The sequence below is a fragment of the Hyaena hyaena genome, unplaced genomic scaffold (genome assembly GCF_003009895.1).
Source record: "Hyaena hyaena isolate Hyena2069 unplaced genomic scaffold, ASM300989v1 scaffold_66, whole genome shotgun sequence".
NCBI lineage: Eukaryota > Metazoa > Chordata > Mammalia > Carnivora > Hyaenidae > Hyaena > Hyaena hyaena.
Window position 1 is genome coordinate 4,133,305 of NW_024080696.1, and position 18,999 is coordinate 4,152,303.

The following is an 18,999-nucleotide window of genomic DNA, read 5'->3' on the forward strand; positions in this document are numbered from 1 at the left end:
ATTATTATTATTATTTCATGTTTTACAAGTGATGCTTTATATTCACATGCCCTGCAGAAATTCCAAAGTATGATTTGCTTTAGTAAGTTCAATCTAGTGCTCCCAGAAGGGAAAAAGTCTGATATGCAAGGCATCTTCTGTATGACATTTTTCTTCTTTGGGACAAAATAGGCAGATCACCTTAGAAGTGATCAAATTGATCAAAAATGTGTTTAGAATACTCTGTGTGTGTGTATGTGTGTGTATGTGTGTGTGTACCTCTAGGTAAATGTTACCAAGTGATTACCTGAAATGGCAAATATTGAGAACAAATTAAAATAATTTTTGATAACTCTACCATGAACACAATGATTACAACAGCCCCTTCTCATATTGTATCACCCTCAAACTGTGGGAAATCACTTGCAGAATTATTCAAGTATTTAACCATATATTTTATTTTTATAGTAATGAATCTGATATGCTCTAATCTCTTTTTGTTTTTTATATATCATCCATATATCATTCATTCCATTCACTTAAAGCATCATCTTCAGTTCCAGGCATTTCTGTTGGTGACTGGTCAAGAGAAGTTGAATCTTTGTATCTCACTGAACTCAGCTCAGACTGTATCTCAGTTGACGAGGATTTCTCCCCCCAGAAAGACTTGACTGCCCCCCTAGAGAAAAATCAAAACAAAAATCCCTTGTGAAATGAAAACTAAATAGATCTATATAATTTGCTCTATATAGAAGTGCCTCCTTAGTCATGCTTTATTTTTAGCTTGTGGTGTATCAGCTACACAGTGACAGTAGATGAGTCCTGAGACTGTACCAGAGTGTGAACTCCTGTAAGTATTAGAAATATTCTTTTAAAAAGTGAATTAGTAGCTTATACTAACCAAGTTTTAGAGTTGTAAGAACTACAACCGGACAACACACATATCCATTCAAAACATGTTTTTTTTAGCAATTACTATGTAAAATTATAAAAATTGCATTTAAAGCTCTCTTGTGGCTGGGAAGCAAGTCGTGAGATTAGCCTGAACTGGAATAGTTGCAGGAGGTATGAAGGGATTGGACTGTTTCAAGATACATGTGCGAGGCATTATGGACAGGGCTTTGGACTCATCAAACAAGAAGTGGGGACAGACAAGGAGGACATTAAGCAAGGGAGGTAAAGAGCCCTTTACTTACCAGTTTATAATTATGAAGATCAGCACAAAGATCACAAATATACAGATAATGACTCCTATGGTCAGCACAAACACTAGGACTGCATCAGTGTCCGGTCGGCTTGATCTTTTCATTTGCAATTCTAGAGAAAAAACACATACCTGATAATTATTACTACTGGAAAAAAAGGAGATATATATCCAAATGGAAACTTTATATCTAAAAAAGGACTTTAGAAAAATACAGGAAGAATTAGTAGAAAGATAGTTACTAGTAAACTTGCTCATCACCTTTGAAATGTCCTTTTCTTTTTTAAAATAAAACTTATCATCAAATTGGCTAACATACAGCGTGTACAGTGTGCTCTTGGGTTTGGGGGTAAATTCCCATGATTCATTGGTTACATATAACACCCAGTGCTCATCCCAGCAAGTGCCCTCCTCTATGCCCATCACCCATTTTCCTCTGTCCCCTGCGCCTCCCCCATAAACCATCAGTTTGTTCCCTGCATTTAAGAGTCTCTTATGGTTTGCCTCCCTCCCTCTCTGCTTGTAACTATTTTTTTCCCTTCCCTTCTCCTGTGGTCTTGTTAAGTTTCTCAGGTTCCACATATAACTGAAAACATGATATCTGTCTTTCTCTGACTGACTTATTTCACTCAGCATAATACCCTCCAGTTCCATCCACATTGCTGAAAATGGCAGGAATTCATTCTTTCTCATTGCCAAGTAGTATTCAATTGTATATATAAACCACATCTTCTTTATCCATTCATCAGTTGATGGACATGAAATGTCCTTTTCAAACATGTAGAATAGTTTAAAGAATTTAACAACGAACATCCTGTATTTCCACCACTTAGATACTACCTTCAACATTTTACTATCCATCTGTCCATCTTTCTATAAATCCGTTGATCCATCTTAATTTTTCAATGCATTTCAACATAATTTGCTAATGTCTGCACACTTCCCACAAAAATCTTCAACAGGCATATCGTTAACTAGACTTCAATACTTGTTTATACTTTTTCTTTTGAGGTAAAATTTACCACGAATTGAAAAAAGATTTCAAATGTACATTTATTTTGGCAAATGCAAACACATATGTATAATTCAAGCTCTATGATGACTCAGACTATTGCTGTACCCCAGAAACTCCCTTGAGTCCTTCCCAGTTAATCACTGCCAGGCAACTACTGTCCTGATTTTCTTTTCCACCACAGATTAGTTCTGCCTGTCCTAGAACTTGATAGGAATGGAAATATACACTATATATTCCTTCATGTAAGACATTTTTACTCAGCCTGTTTTAGAGGTTCACCTACACTGCTGCATGTATCAATAGTTTTTTTTTAATTGATGAGTAGTATTCTAATTTATCTATTCATTTTCCTACTGATGGGCATCTAGGCTGTTAGAGCTTTAAGCTACTATAAATAAACTGCTATGAACATTTTTTTTTATGTTTTATTTATTTCTAGGAGAGAGAGAGAGACAGCGTGAGCAGGGGAGGGTCAGAGAGAGAGGGAGTCACAAACCGAAAGAGGCTCCAGGCTCTGAGCTGGCAGTCAGCACAGAGCCCGACGCGGGGCTCGAACCCACGAACCGCGAGATCATGACCCAAGCGAAAGTCGGACGCTTAACCGACTAAGCCACCCAGGGGCCCCTCTTTTAAACCCTTGAAATTCCATGTTCAAGATGAAGAATAAGGACATTTCTACCTTTCATCTAAAATATTATTCAGAGTATATTTTTGAAGTCAGTTAAATCAATAAATGCCATGCAAAACCCTGGTATGAACCAGGTGACCTCATTAATGCCAGCTTCACANCTCCAGGCTCTGAGCTGGCAGTCAGCACAGAGCCCGACGCGGGGCTCGAACCCACGAACCGCGAGATCATGACCCAAGCGAAAGTCGGACGCTTAACCGACTAAGCCACCCAGGCGCCCCTGCTATGAACATTTTTATTCAGGTCATCTGCAAATGTACTTTTCTCTTGGATAAATACCTACGAGTGAAACTGCTGGGTCATAAGATAGAGGTACCCTTTATTTTCCCAAGAAACTGTAAGATCTTTGTCCAACCTGATTATACTGGTTGTACATGTTTTATGAATTTTTTCTCCCAGGTTTTGGCTTGCCTATTCATTTTTCTAATGATTTCTTTTAATGAGCTAAAGTTTTTAATTTTGATGAAGCCTAATTTATCAACGTTCCCTTGCATGGTGATTGTTTTCTGAGTCCAATCTAAGAAACCCTTGCCTACTCCTGAATCATGCAGATATTCTCCTATGATTCCTTTTTAATGCTTTATGGTTTTCGTGTTTACATTTAGGACTATGATATATCTCTAATTTTTAGATATGTTGTAAGATATGGCTTGAAGTTTATTTTTTTATACAAATAACCACAGACCATTTTTAAATTAGACATTCTCTCCCATATCCTTCTGCTTTTCTTGCAAATAAGGCTATTAAAGAGACAAAACCAGTCTATCATATGTATTATAACTTGTGTATTATAACATATGTATTATACCATATGCATTACACCATTGTAAATTGGTGAAAAGCCAATTTACATCAGATTTTACTTACCTTACCAATTATATAGCTTTCTTGTGGTTCTTCCCAATTCATAAATCATAGGAACATAAAGAATTCATGTGTAGAAGGACCAGAGAGATCACCAAATGCAACTACTAAACCACATAGATAAGTAAACCAATGTTCAATCATGATTTGTGCAAGTTATGCTTTATAATTTGTAATATTTTAATTTTGGTAAGTGCCACTGTATCGGTAGTAATTTCCTATATGGGCAATTTCAACAGCTTATTTGTCTGGATTTTCTTCCTACTTTTTTTTTTCAAATTTTTTATGTTTATTTTTGAGACAGAGACAGAGCATGAGCAGGGGAGGGGTAGACACAGAATCCACAGGCTCCAGGCTCCAGGCTCCGAGCTGTCAGCACAGAGATCCATGTGGGGCTTGAATCCACAAACTGGAGATCATGACCTGAGCTGAAGTCAGACGCTTAACCGACTGAGCCACCCAGGCACCCCTCTTCCTACACTTTAAACACCAAGGAGTATAATTTTTCACTTTTCTTAGTAATTCCAGTGCTATAAACTCAATTAGTGATCTCACTAAACAGTTTCAAGTATGACAGAGAAATCACATCATATTTATATTCCAACATTGTTAGATTTTTAAAAATCTTTTTGTTTTTGATAATTTTAGATTTACAGAGGCAGTGAGACTTTTTTAAGTTCAAATGAGAGACACCTTTTAGGATTAAAACCTGAGAAGAAGAAATGGCAAAATTCCTTGCCATTTATTCACTACCCTGCAATACTAGCCAAGAGAGGATGGAGAGTGAAATTTCTGTGGGAAGTGTGCAGACATTAGAAAATTATGTTGAAGTGCATTGAAAACATAAGATGGATCAATGGATTTATAGAAGGATGGATAGATCAATAGTAAAATGCTGATGGTAGTATCTACATACTTCATTTCAACAGTAGTCTTGCATGGATTATTTTTATATCTAGATTAGTTTTATACCTTAAAAAATGGGCTGCTTTTTTTTTTTATTGAAAATGCTCAATGAACAACAGGCAAATTTCAATGTTCTAACTTCTTAGAAGCACTAAGCTGATGCTTGCATTCGTTTTCCAGGGCACCACAAACTGGGTGACTTAAAAACAACAGAAATTTATTGTCTCATGGTTCTAGAAGCTAAAAGTCTGAATGCAAGGTGTTGATAAGGCCATGCTCCCTCCAAAGGCTCTGGGAGAAGATCCTTCCTTTCTTCTTCCTGCTTCTGGTGGTCCCAGATGTTCCCTGACTTGTGTCAACATAACTCTAATCTCTGCCTCTGTTTTCACATGGCTGTCTTCTCCCTGAGTGTCTTTGTGTCTTCACATGACATTCTCTTCTCTCTCATTCTGTGTTTTGTCCAAATTTCCCTCTTCTTATAAGGGTACCAGTCATAGTGAATTAAAGGCCCACTACATTCTAGTATGTATGACCTTATACTAACTGAACAAATTACATCTATAATGATCCTATTTCCAAATACAGTCACATTCTGAAGTTCTGGGAGTTAGAACTTAAGCAAGGAGACACAATTCAATCCATAACAATGCCTAATTATAAAGACTACTGTTGTGGGAGTGAAAAAGATGTAAAGGGAATGGATGGGAAATTTTCATTAACTAAACCATATTTACTCTACCAATATTGCAATTGTGTACTTGTTTCAAGCCAGTGCCAAATTAGGTTGACATGTATGCATTTGTTCAATGTCCAAATAGCCAAAAGCATCTGTTGCAATGGCGTTCCCAATTACCATTTTTAAAAGAAACTGATACCAAAGTGTTCTGAAAACATTTTGTCATTTAACCAGTTCATGTCCTGAGATGGCAGAGCTAACCCATCAGCGTTGGACCACTTGCTACAAGAGAGAAATCAATGTTGTCTCACTTAAGGACTAACATTTTGGGGTCTGTGTTCTAGCCCTTAGCTTACACAGTATCAAATGCATATTGACTTCTAATCACAGGAAGAGCTATGGTCCTAACAAGGATTAGACTGTAGGGACAAAAACGGAGAATTGGCCCCCCAAAACCTTTAATACCCTGAACTAGTACTCACTGAGATATGTTTTAGTTTGATGAGATTTGGCCCTTTCTTGCTTTTTTTAGTATTATTGAAATTATGCTTTCAACACTCCTAGGATTATTAGCTTTTACCATAATTGTTTTTTTTTAAAGACAATAACACATCAAAGAAAGTTATAGTTTATTTTTAAAAGTCATCCCCAAAACATTTTAGCTTATTTCCATTTTAATAATCAGTGTTATATTGTCCGGTATCTCTAAACCACAGCATAAGTTCTTTCCATTGGATTAAGAAATAGCTTCAAGAAATCCACGAACTCTCTTAAAATAACGGGCGGCTCTTGGCATGTTTGTTTAGGCAGGCATTTTTCTGGGAAAAGCCTCCTGAACTTTTATTGGATTCTCAAAAGACCTTGTGACCAAGCCCCCTTATACCCTCAATAACAGTGACAACGATGGTAAAACTGGTTAAGAACTGAACAAAAGGAAACAATTAGATATATTAGACATCATAGGCTAAACTGAAAGGATACACACATGGATTCATTTTGCAAGGGAAGCAAAGTTTCTAACATGTAAAGTTACGTTTAGGACAAGATATGCCTTTTGTGACAAAAATTGAGGACAGCATTATTGTTTCATCAAAAAAAGATTTTCTTCAAATGAATAATTTTTAAAAACCCATGTTTTGACATACTGTTTCTTAGTTTTATTTATTTTACTGTGCCAAAAATTTTGTAAGCATCCATAAGAATTCCATATAACCACTTTCACTCTTGTGATAGAAGTAAGAGAGTATAATTCAAGTTAGAGGACTGTTCTTTGGAAATGCTTCAGGAATGCACAAGTTTCCCAAAGTGAAACACATCTGATTCTACTTTGTGAAAAAGAAATTAAACATCACTGGGGCACCTGGGTGGCTCAGTTGGTTAAGTGCTGACTTTGGCTCAGGTCATGATCCTGCAGTTCTTGGGTTTAAGCCCTGAGTCAGGCTCTGTGCTGACAACTCAGAGCCTGGAGCCTGCTTTGGATTCTGTGTTTCCCTCTCTCTCTCTCTGCCTCTCCCCTACTAGCACTTTGCCAATCTCTCTCTCTCTCTCAAATATAAATAAACATTAAAAAAAATTTTTTTAAGAAATTAAGCATTACCTTGTAGAAAGTCTAAATGATATAAACCAGTGGTTTACAAAATGTTGTCTCTGGACCAGCAGCACTTGGGAACTTGTTAGAAATGCAAATGATTCTGCCAGCCCCATCCAGGATCTACTGAATCAGAAACTCCGGGTGGGCTATCAGTCTGCGTTGCAAAGAGTCCTCCAGATGATTTTGATGCTTTATAAAGTTTGATATAAGCAAACAAAAATATTACTTGCACTTACCACTTGTTGTATAGACTGTGAACTTAATAGATGCTACTATTTCATTATTATCCAAGGTGATACACTCGAAAACCAAGGGGTGAATTTCCCTGCGTACTTCCAGGATTGCTGAATCATTTGCAAGGATAACAGGTTGCTATTTAAAAAGAAAAACAATACCAATATTCTTCATTTGGACTTAAGATCAGGAAACAACTTATTCCCGAAAAGAGTAGTCATTGTCTTTTAGCTTAGGACAGTAATTAACTATACACATGGGTTTTAGAGTCAGACAATCCAGACAATAAAGTACCAACCCTACCACTTCCTGCCTGTGTGAGCTGGGAGAAGTTACCCACTGCTTCTCAGTTATTTATGTGTAAAATGGGCATAATGAAAGGATTACCTCATAGATTCTTATGTGGGTTAAAATAAACTGTAGCACTTGGTGTATGTTTGACACTTAAGCCCCCATTATCTTGATATAACTCCTATACATACAAATGAAAAATTTGCTTCCAAAATAGAAAACTTTATATAAAATGGATGTTTTTAAGTTCTGATAATAGCTGACCCCAAGACATATGTAAAGATTTAGCCCCACTTAATAATGAAAAATTTTAAATCTCAGTAATAAAACAATTGTAAGATTTTTTAACTTCATTTTTGCAAACTGTTTCTAAAGAGAGAGTTTTCTGATAGCGGTCAAGCACTGGGACACAAATTTTATCACTCACTAGAAAGCACCATATTACATACATTCATGACTTACTTGCTCTGGCCTTAGAAGTTTCCAAACATATTTGAAACGATTTACAGGAGATATATGAATACATGCCATTCTAACACTGTCAAGACTTTCTGAAACTGGTCTACCCCCTAAAAACAAGAAAAATTAAATACATACATACCACTGGGCATTGTACATTGCTTTATACAAAGGCTACTTTTAAAAGCCACTTTCAGTTTTAAAATCAATTATATGCTGGAAGTTATAAAAATTATGAAGAGTTTGAGTGTAGAAGAGCAGAGAGGAATCATGGATACAAAGTCAAGTCATTAAAAGAAGCAGGTGGGAGACACCATAGCTGTCTGGTCCTTCTGCAGAAGAAATAGCAAGGGCAACCTAAAATTTAGTGATCTATTAGATTAAGCTTTGAGATCTGCTAGTGGCTTTCCATTTATTGGTTAGGGAACCCACTAGAGACAATGAACTCTCAGAGCGGTGTAATTTGATATAGAACAGACCTCAAAGTTCTCAGTTTAAAGCTTGCCAATCTACTGATAATCATGCCAATCACTTGTCATAACCAGAGTGTCAAAAGAGTTTCACTATAGGACAGCCTTGACGACAGACCCTGAGTATAAGCTTCCAGTGTATTACATAGAATATACGTTAAATTTTAGACACCCCTGAAAAAATGTAAAGCAAAAGCAGAAAGGTACTCAGAGCTATTACTGTCTAGAGAACTGGAATTTTAAGTTTTATTAAGTTTCCTTTCAGTATATCAATTGATCGGCTCCTTCCACTCATGGCTACCGGAGGTTAAAGCTATTTCCCCAGGGTAAACTCTTCCCTTCTGTCTCCCCCCAATACAGAGTCCAACTCACAGCCGCAATCTACCGGTCCACGGCATTCTTCCACCCTTACGATACACTTGGATTCACCTCCAGGGCATCCATTTGTTAGGATAACTTCTCTAATACCAACACCTTTGGTAAAAGAAATCGGCAAGTGTTAAGAAAACTCATTCCAGTTTCTTTTCTTTTCCACCTAGGCCTTTTGTTTTTGAGACTTCTTTCCTAATTTCATAAGTTAAATTCCTAAATTCAGGGAGATCATGTTGCAAATTATTTTATGCCCCTCATTTTGAATTATTTCATAAAACAGCATTTCCCAAAGTGATTACATAAAACACTAGTTCCTCTGGTCATTAGCATAAGAAAAAGGATTCCACAACTATACACATCTGAAAATGAGACATTAAATAAAATTAAAGAGTCCTCTTTACAGAATTTGGGGGGAAACTTGAATATACTAATAAATTAATGTGTTATTGTGTATAAACTTTCATTGATTGAAGATGTAAAATTTTTTCATCTTAACATTTTTGAAATCAGAATTTATCTTAGAATTGACAACATGTGACAAATTGGCAACATTTTTCCATGTTAGAGGTGCACAAAATATACTACTCATAGCTGATAAAGTCTTAGATTTGATGAAATACAATAGTACACAGGATCTCTCAAATTTATCTGGCCATGGAACTTTCAGAAGAGGTTTTGGGGGGCACCCGGGTGGCTCAGTTGAGTAAGCATCTGACTTTGACTCAGGTCAGGATCTCACAGTTTGTGAGTTCAGCCCCACTTCGGGCTCTGTGCTAACAGCTCAGAGCCTGGAGCCTGCTTCAGATTCTGTGTCTCCCTCTCTGTCTGCACCTCCCCTGCTCATACACACACACACACACTCTCTCTCTCTCAAAAATAAATAAACATTAAAATATTTTTAAAAAGAAAAGAAAAGAAAAGATTTTGGAACTCTAGAGGACATTCCCAAAGACACATTTTATTTTTTCTTTTTTAAATGTTTATTTATTTATTTTGAGAGGGAAGAAGGGGCAGAGAGAGAGAGGTGGGGGAGAGAGAGAGAGAGAGAGAGAGAGAGAGAATTCCAAGCAGACTCCACACTGTCAGCACAGAGCCAGATGGAAAGCTCAAACTCACGATCCGTGAGATCATGACCTAAGCTGAAATCAAGATTCAGATGCTTAACCAACTGAACCATCCAGACGCCCTGCCAGAATCACATTTTAAAACATAAATGATCCTTCAATATTTAGATTAGTAAAATCACTGCATTATATATATAGGAGGATAAACTATTAATGACCAAATCTCAATTTCTAACAAGATCCTCTCTTTAGAATTACCACACTCTCTTACTACAAGAAATCAGGTCTTTACTAACAGATCTCAGATCTCTGCTGGGTTTGCCTTTCATTGCCATAATTGAGGAACATGATAAAATGCTTAATCTGCAACATGTTAAACATGTCCTATGGATAAGTGACCTATGATAAGACGGTGTGATCACAGGCTAAGGAATGGTGCATCTTGATTTCCTTGTCTACCATATTCCCTCTTTCAGCCTCTAAAGATGTTAATACTAAAACCCATTCTCAAGGTCAAGGGTAAGTTGAGGTCTACAGATGACTTACAACAGAGCTTCTCAAACTTTAGAGTGCATGCAATCACCTGGAAATCTTATTAACAGGCAAATTCTGATTCAGTAGGTCAGGAGGAGGTTCTGAGATTCTGCATTCCTAACAAGCTCCCAGGTGAAGCTGATCTGTGGACCAAACTTTGAGTAGCAAGGGAGAGGACTCTACATGAGATAAGGAGATGAAAGATTGGAGAAGGTAAGATCTCTGTTTTTTCAAATTATGCTTTTATTTTCATTCCAGTGTAGTTAACATACAGTGTTACATTAGTTTTGGGTGTACAATATAGTGACTCAACAATTCTATGATTACTCAGTGCTCATCACGGTAAGTGTACTCTTTGAGGAAAGATTTCTTTTGATTAAAAGAGATGCCTAAGAATGGTTGCAGTATAGCTCTGCTTGAATTTATGAAAGGCACCTCACTAGATGCACAGCCTTATTTTGAACTGCATAAATATTTTCCAAGCAAATTTATTTATGAATTTATTTAGCCAAATACAGTTCATTGTGATGATGTGTGTAGGTGTGAGATTTTCTGTAAGTCCAAGTAAACCTAAAAATCTGCCTGGGTATTCCAGAAAAAGAAAATGTTTTTGACTGCTAAAATATTGTTTTGAGAGTTCAATAGAATTCTCACCAAAGCACTTTTTTTGTCTAAATAGTTCTGTTATAAACTGAAAAAACTTGAAAATATTTTTAAATATTTTAGATGTGAAATATTATCTTTTATGGTTGATCTTTCTCTTTAGAATTTATCACCATCTGACATGTGACATGTTTGAATATTATTTTTCTCTTTGCCCCTACTAAAATATACACTCCTTGAAGGCAAGGAGTTTCCTCTGCTTTGTTCCAGTTCCTGTAACAAAGCCTGGGATGTAGTAGGCCAAATTCAAAAAATCACTTGATGAATGAGCAAATATATAATTTTTGAAACACATCTCTAAATAATAGATTAATACCCTATAAATTACTAGAATTGTCTTAAAAATACTTCTCTACCTGTGAAAAACTCTCAAGCAAGCAGCAAAAGAAAGCTGTAAAGGACAAATGAATATTCACAGGTTTATTACACGTATTCCTCTCATATCTGACTCTGACCCAGTAAGAAGTTAAGGTAAAAAAAAAAATAGTTTTAAAATTATCTTAAGAGGCAGAAAGTAGACAGTGGTTGTCAGGAGCTGGGGGAGGGGAGAGCAGGTCGTTAGTGTTTAAATAGGTAGGGAGGTTCCGTTTGGAGATGATGAAAAAGTTCTGGAGATACATGGTGGTAATCATTGTACAACAATGTGAACATGTTTAAGGTCACCAAGTTGTAGATTTAAAAATGATAAAAACAGTAAATTTTATGTTACATTTATTTTGCCACAATGAAAGTACGTTATCTGAAATATAAACAATTCCGGATTAGTTTTTTAAAAAATTCTGCTCTACATCTGTCTGGATTTGCTGTCTTTCCCTTTGTCTTTTTGTCTTTCCCTCCCATCATTATCCTTTTTGCAAGGCAGGTTCTATTTAGAATAAACTGAACTTCATTGGGAATTATCTATTGTCTTCTCAGCATGCTAGTCTATCTAAAGTGGTTCTCAAAGTGGTTGTCAGAAGATGGTCTTTTAACCAGCAGCATCAGCTTTATCTGTGAACTTGTTTAGAAATACAAATTCTTAGGCTCCTCCAAAAGCCTAGTGAGTTAATCACTCAGAGTAGACCCAGCAGCCTGGGTTTTAACAAGCCCTGTAGGCACTTAGGGTGAACACTTAAGTTTGAGAAAAATTGGCCTATTATAGCACATGTAGCCTTAATCCCACCCACATGTGAGAGATATTATGTCCAATTTCTATTCCTGGAATGATAGAAAAAAGTCATAGTTTATGAATATTATCTTCCCCACAAAGCTAATACCTCTTTTTACCCAAGACATAAGAATAGGAGAAATGTAGAATTTATAATAGACTATTACAAATACACAAATTTCTTGATAGATTTGCCACGCAGTGTGTGGGAAGACATCTGTGAAATGCATCAGAAGATCTTCATCTTCTGAACATCTATGAGATCAAGTTTTACTTAGGGAAGGCAGTGTAAGTGCCAGAAAAAATATAGGTTGCTGGCTTAAAATAAGATTTAGGGGTTTGAACTGAAAATATCTCACCTTTTGAGTCTTGTGTGTAAATTATAGTTTGAGAAATAGAGTACACAAATTACAAATTAAAATTGCCACAGCTTCTACCTTCCTTTTCCACCAAATTACAATATTGTTGAATTATCTGCTCTATGCTACTTACCACATGTAACGGTGCACATCCCAAATTCTACTTCTTTGACTGCTGTCTTATTTGAAACTAAATATAAAGTGCAAAGATACATTATTTAATCATATGAAAACTTTTCTAAGTGAAAAACTACTTGAGGATAAAGGACACAAACACTCATTATATAGGAAGGAGATAGTTTTTAACTTTAATCAGAAAAAAAGTTTTTTAACTTTTTAAATCAGAAAAGCAATGTCATTCCTAAAACATCTACTGTTATTGCTTAGCTCAAAAGAAGCCTAAACCTTGAAAGTAATAAATTAAATTAGAAAATACCTTGCAAAGAAGGTTTATATTTATAAACTCTTATATAAATTAAAAATATTTTTTCATCAGCTTAAACATGGTGAGTTAAAGTTCTATAGGTCATAAAAACAAAACAAAAGCCTGACAACTAACTGTAAGGCCGGGTTTTTTTCTATTCTCTATTTTTCTGAAAGAAAATTTGAGTGCATCATTTCCATCCAAAAGGAAGTCTTTATCCCAAATGTTCATTAAAATCACAGTTATAGATTGTTTCTATACATTCTTACGTTAAGGTGATAAATTATTCCCAAGAATTTATTCCAACGTTTTATTTAGCAGGATAATTTAGGAATATACATGTGTTTGAGTAGTTAAATATTATTGCTTTTAAATCATGTTTCTCTGTTTCTAATCTGGCATATTTCCACCAGCCAATTTTTCACAGCAGATTAGGACTAATATCTCAATAAAAAAAAAAATTACATGAGGTGTTCACATTTTTTTAAAGCATTGTATCCTAAACTAACAATATTACATGGGAAAGCACATTTGAATTAGAGTCCACATTGCTGCTTCCACCACTAGTCAGTTGAGTTTCATCAAATTACTTAAAACTCTGTCAGGGCTACTTAACTCTTCTGCAAAAATGTGGAGAGGAGAATCTATCTTATTTGATTGTTGGAAGATTTAAATGTGATAATGTATGTGAAAACATTCTGTAGCTTATTTAGTGCTATAAACATGGTTAAGATATCATAACTTCATTCACAATGAGTGCACACATTTTTTCCTATTTTGATTACTGTAAGATAATACGTTCATAAACTGTTATTCTATACTTACAAGCACCAAATACATTTAATAATAATATGCTGTTGATGTATATATGTTAAGTAAATCAGTATTGGCTTTGTTAAATTATTTGGCCTATCGTGATCAATTTTGAAATGACATTTTTGCTTGGAATGCTTGGATACTTTCTGCTGGCACATTATGAGACATAAATTAAAAGCCAAATTGAACATAGAAAACACAGGTAGGAGGATGAGTATTAGCTTTTAAATACAACCTATTTTCAAAAACCATTAAAGAAAATTAAGCAATCAGCCCTACTATTTACTACCTGTGCAACTTTGGAAAAGTTACTTAAGCTCTCCTAACTCCAGAAAAAGAGTGGGTTTAATCTAATGATCTCTAAAGTACCTTTTGGCTTTGGTTGCCCATTAGGTCATTCAGTGACTTTTTATCTTTTTAGAGAAAGAATGAGCGTGGGTGGGGCAGAGGGGGCAAAGGGAGAGAGAGAGAATCTTAATCAGACTCCACTTTCAGCATGGAGCCCAACCCCATGACCCTGGGATCATGATCTGAGCTGAAATCAAGAGTCAGATACTCAACTGACTGAGCCACCCAAGTGCCCCTCAATGACTTTCATTTTTGATGGGAATCCTATACTGGTAGGTCAGATAAATTACATGTACCTGGGCTTCAGTGTGATATTTGTCAAAATTTCCTGTTACATACCTATGAGTAAACAGGAAAAATATGGTCTGAGTGTCAATAAACTATTTATGTGTTACTTGTTAAACAGTAATATCCACTGATGCTAATTGCTTGGTGCCAATGGGTAAGGAATGATGTGTCACAGTACTCTGTCCTGTTTAATATTTTTATTAATGACTTAGAAAATATTGGTATCATGCTGACTGAATCCAGAGATTCTGAAAAGCTAGAAAGGATAGCAAATATGTTTGAAAATAAATCTGACTCTAAAAATGACAGAATACTCGGCAAGCCTATCAAAATGAAAGCTTAGAGAAATAAAAGTCTTACATATAGAGCTGAAAACTGTGCCCAAAATACTGATAGACTATCTTAATTTGATAGAAGAACAGGTAAAAATGAGTATAAATTTCAATAGTAACTTCAATAGGAATCAAGAGTGTGATAAGGCTTCCTTAAAAACCTACTGTGTTTTAGATTTTACTAATAAAAACCTGGTATCCACAATGATGTAGATAATGATCCCGCTCTTTTTTGTTCTGGCAAATCCTGGAATGTTCTCTTCAGTTCTCAGTACACCTTAACTGTTAGTATATACCATCAGAATCGAATTTTAATTTTTTAGTTTCTTTTTTAAGAGTTGATATGTAAGGTTGATATTCCATAACTTTTATTCTTTCTTAGAGGTATTCCAAAGAAAAAGAGAAAAAAGTTATATTTATATAGGATAAAACTTATTTTATAGAATGAAACTCATTCTATTTTGCAATTATTTTTTTTATTTTGCAATTATTATGTAGGTCTATTCTTGGTCCTTTTATAAATGTAAGCTTATAGGTATAGGATAATTATAAATCTAAGGGTTTAGGTATAGGTATACCATTATATTTATAAATCATATAAAAGTATATAAAAGATATAAAAGGTATGGGGGTATAAGATACACGAGTATAATAATGAGTACAAATTGTTTTAGTAATTTTCCCATATTTTTTAAACATTTTCTTATTTCATCATCCATAATGATGGATTTCATTATTACTTATTGATTATTCCCAACTGTGTTTTTTAAAAAGACTAAGATAATAAAATGGAAGAATGGTTGGAATTGCCTAGAAAGATGATGTGATTGTAAAATAAATCACAGCCATTATATCATCCTTTGTTTTCTTATTTCTTTGCCCAAAGCATTACATCATCATTCAGGAAGATAAAAAAGAACTCTAGATGCACTTTTCTTATAATCTATTTTCATCTTTCATTGAACACAGTTGAGGTTTTTGAATTTTGTGTTATTTTTGTTTTTTGGTTCATAAAAGGAGAAGAAAATTGACAGAAACATTTCACAATTGTTGGATGAATCTGAAAATGAACATAGAGATAGCAGCACCTTAGATGCTAAGGATGATGGTGAAATTGATTGCATAAGCAAAATGAGAGACGTTGATAACTTAGATAAATATCCTAGATGAATTTTCTGTAACTCAAGAATCAATGGATTAATGAGTATTACATTTCTAAGGATCAAAAGGATATATGGTATTCTCATCCAGTTAGTCTTTCAATAGGAAGGACTTAATCCTGAAATGTTTTGTGAAAATAAGCTGAACCATACTATTTTGCTAAAAGGATATGGACAATATTCTTTCCTTTTTAAAGCTGTTTATACCCCTAAATCAAAATTTACTTGATAAGGTTTGTAAATGGACAAATCATGATGGCAGGTATGTATACAAAGGTAACTAAAAGAAAATAGATGATGTAGAAATGAATAAAATTCATTGGATCAATCATTCTAATTGGTGTTTATAAATCTAAAATGAAAACACTTTGCAATTATCAGAAAAGAACATGGCAGCCTTCTCATCAACAAAATATATGGCATGATAGTTTTCAAAAGTATTGTGTTTTGACAATGCAAGTGCAAAAAGAACCAAGGCTATAAACTAGAATCTATTAGAGATGTACTTGAAATCTGGAATCAGTATTTATAAGATAGATACATTCCAGATTCATGCATAACAGTTAATGAGCATTTAGTTGCATTCGAAGTGCCTTGTCCATCTAGGGTATATACATCTTCAAAACCAGGAAATATGGAATAAAAATGTGTAGTTTTCCATATGTACTTTCTTATTAAAATTTCATATAAGTTGTTTCATCAACCCTTTATTCTTACTTTTGTAAATTACTTGTAAAATGCCTTAAAATTAAAAAGAAAAAAGGCCATTGGATAGCACATAGTGATGACTGTTTTTACTGGTACATTGAGGGTTGAGGTCTTTGTCAAATTTTAATGATGGCTCCAGAAAATTTCTAACCTTAGACACTTCCAATTGTTTATGGTTCTGGATTCTTACTCTTCCAGGAAAAAGTAACTATGCATGAAATTGTATATATAAAATTCCAAAAGGTAGACCCCCTAAAGCTCACAGATGACAAAACTGAGACATTGAGAGAATAAATACCTTGTCTACATTTGAATTTGTATCTAAGATATTATAACTTAATTGCCTGGGTTCAGCCTAAACTCTGTTTAGCATATTACAGGTAGAACTTCCCTTGAACAGTTTAATATTAAAATTGTTAATTACTTTTAAAACCAGAGCAAAGCAACAACTATTCTGCTTTAGAACATGTTTTCTTGCCTAGTCTCTTTCACATTTCCAAAGTCAAGGACCTCTCCAAATTCCCTGTAATGTTATCAAGGCAATACAAACCTACATCCCACCATTAACCTCACAAAGTCAATTTTGTTCTGTCGTTGAGCGTCACTGTCTGTCATCAGGAAATAAAAGAAAGGCAGATAAATACAGCACCTTGTCTATATGTCTAGGAGATGTGAGACTGCCAAGGAAATTAAAAGAATCTCAGCCAGGTCACTTAACAGGGTGAGGGAACCAGTCTCCTTGAGCCGTCTGCAAACCTGCAAACCTGCAAACTGGCTTTCTACCTACCAGCATGTGAGTTCCTAACCCATAAAACATGGTTAATAGCTTGTCGTTTTATTGCTTAATGACCCAGCAGAATAACGCAAATTTATGAAACAAGCACAGTTGCATTGCCCCTTGGCTAACAGGTATTATCCAACAAAACACTAGTTGGGTCCCTTGACAGGTGTCTTCTACTGCTACTGTTCCATTGGATGGAAGTTCAAGGTACAAATATCATATCACCATGCTACAGAGGTGCTCATGGGTAGAGCTCCATGAAGCTGGCATGGGGCTTCTGGGCAGTTTTGTCAGCATTTTGGTCTAAGATGTGTCACTGTGAGGGGGATTATTAATTCCAATGAGTTCCAACCTAAAGAGCAAATGTGGAAAGTAGTAAAACCTCAAAGTAATTTGGAACTTCAAAAAAATAAAAACAAAAAAAGGCCTAAAATGGGAAAGAAACATAACTACAAGGAGTCAAACTAATTCTTATTGGTGAGTTGCTACTTCCCGACTCCTACTCCTTAAAAAAAAAAAAAAAAAAAAAAAAGTATATATTTTTCCTCGTCCAAAGCACTATTTAGCCGTAATTCTATACCAATTTCTATATATATGTGCTTCTTTGTTTTTCTTAGCACATTCTTTTCAAGGCCATTAGGCATATGAAAACAGTATAAAGTCAGGCTGTTTGCAAGAGAGCTCTACAGATGTTACTAGATCTAATTCTCATTGTCCACACAGGGCAGGGCTTTGCCTCCCACCCTCACCATCCTCCTCTGGCACAGGTTGGGCTTCGCTCCCAGCCTCCAACTCGTTCTCGGCCTCCTCCTCGCCCTCATTCTCGCCCTCGCCCTCGGCGTCGTGGGCCAGGCTGGGATCCTGGACGGCGGTGACGTTCATCCCCCACGAGGCCTGGAGGCCCGCCAGGAGCAGCCAGCCGACCGTCAGCAGCAGCCGGTTGGAGCCGCCCGCGCCCCCGGGGTTCATGGTTCTCGGCCCCGACGGCCGGCCAAAGCGCAGTGGCAGCCGCCCGCTCCCGGCAAGAGGTGCGTCGAAGAGAGGAGCCTCAAGACTCCGAAGCCCCGCGCCGCTCCAGGTAACCATTGAGGCGTCACGGCTTGTCACCGGCGAGCGGAACGCTGCGCGGGCTCCCAGCGCGGTTGGAACGCGCGCGGGGCCGCCTGTCGCGCCTCGCCAAGGCACCTCCCAGTGCGCTTGCGCCGCGCCGCTCGGTTCCGGCGCTGCAGGTGCGCATGCGGCGGCAGGGGCTGCGCTCAGTCCCTCGGTTACTAAGCAACCCGGTAGCCGATGCCTCTTGTCTGGCTAGCTCATCCTTCCCTCTTCTGAAAGACGTTCGTTCTTCCTACGTTTACTGCTCTCCAAGCCATATCCGTAGGCCCTGAAGCACTCTTCATGTGACTTGGTTTCAAATTCCTCATACAGGATATCCTACTTGGCATGTATCAAGGATTTGGCATAACCTTGTTAAGTATGGTGCCCCAAACTAGAGCCATATCTGAAGGTGAGGCTTGATATGCAGAGGATATAGGAACCCGCTTTCTTTCTTGGCTCTGAAATCTTTTGTTAATAATACACCCTAGTGTTGTTTCGTTTTTAAGATTTTGTGCTGCTCCATCAATTCCC

At 36.3% G+C, this 18,999-nt stretch overlaps 1 protein-coding gene across 1 annotated transcript; it reads right to left on the reverse strand.

The window, feature by feature from the left end:
• Positions 1–449: 449 nt before the first annotated feature.
• On the reverse strand, positions 450–18,437 carry SPACA1 (sperm acrosome associated 1). The gene is made up of 7 exons (XM_039232182.1): positions 18,123–18,437; positions 12,650–12,706; positions 8,750–8,851; positions 7,911–8,017; positions 7,160–7,295; positions 1,176–1,296; positions 450–658 (listed from the first exon to the last, which is right to left on the reverse strand). The coding sequence occupies exons 1-7, from the start codon at positions 18,340–18,342 to the stop codon at positions 502–504; spliced, it is 900 nt and encodes a 299-aa protein (XP_039088113.1). The 5' UTR covers positions 18,343–18,437; the 3' UTR covers positions 450–501.
• Positions 18,438–18,999: the final 562 nt, after the last annotated feature.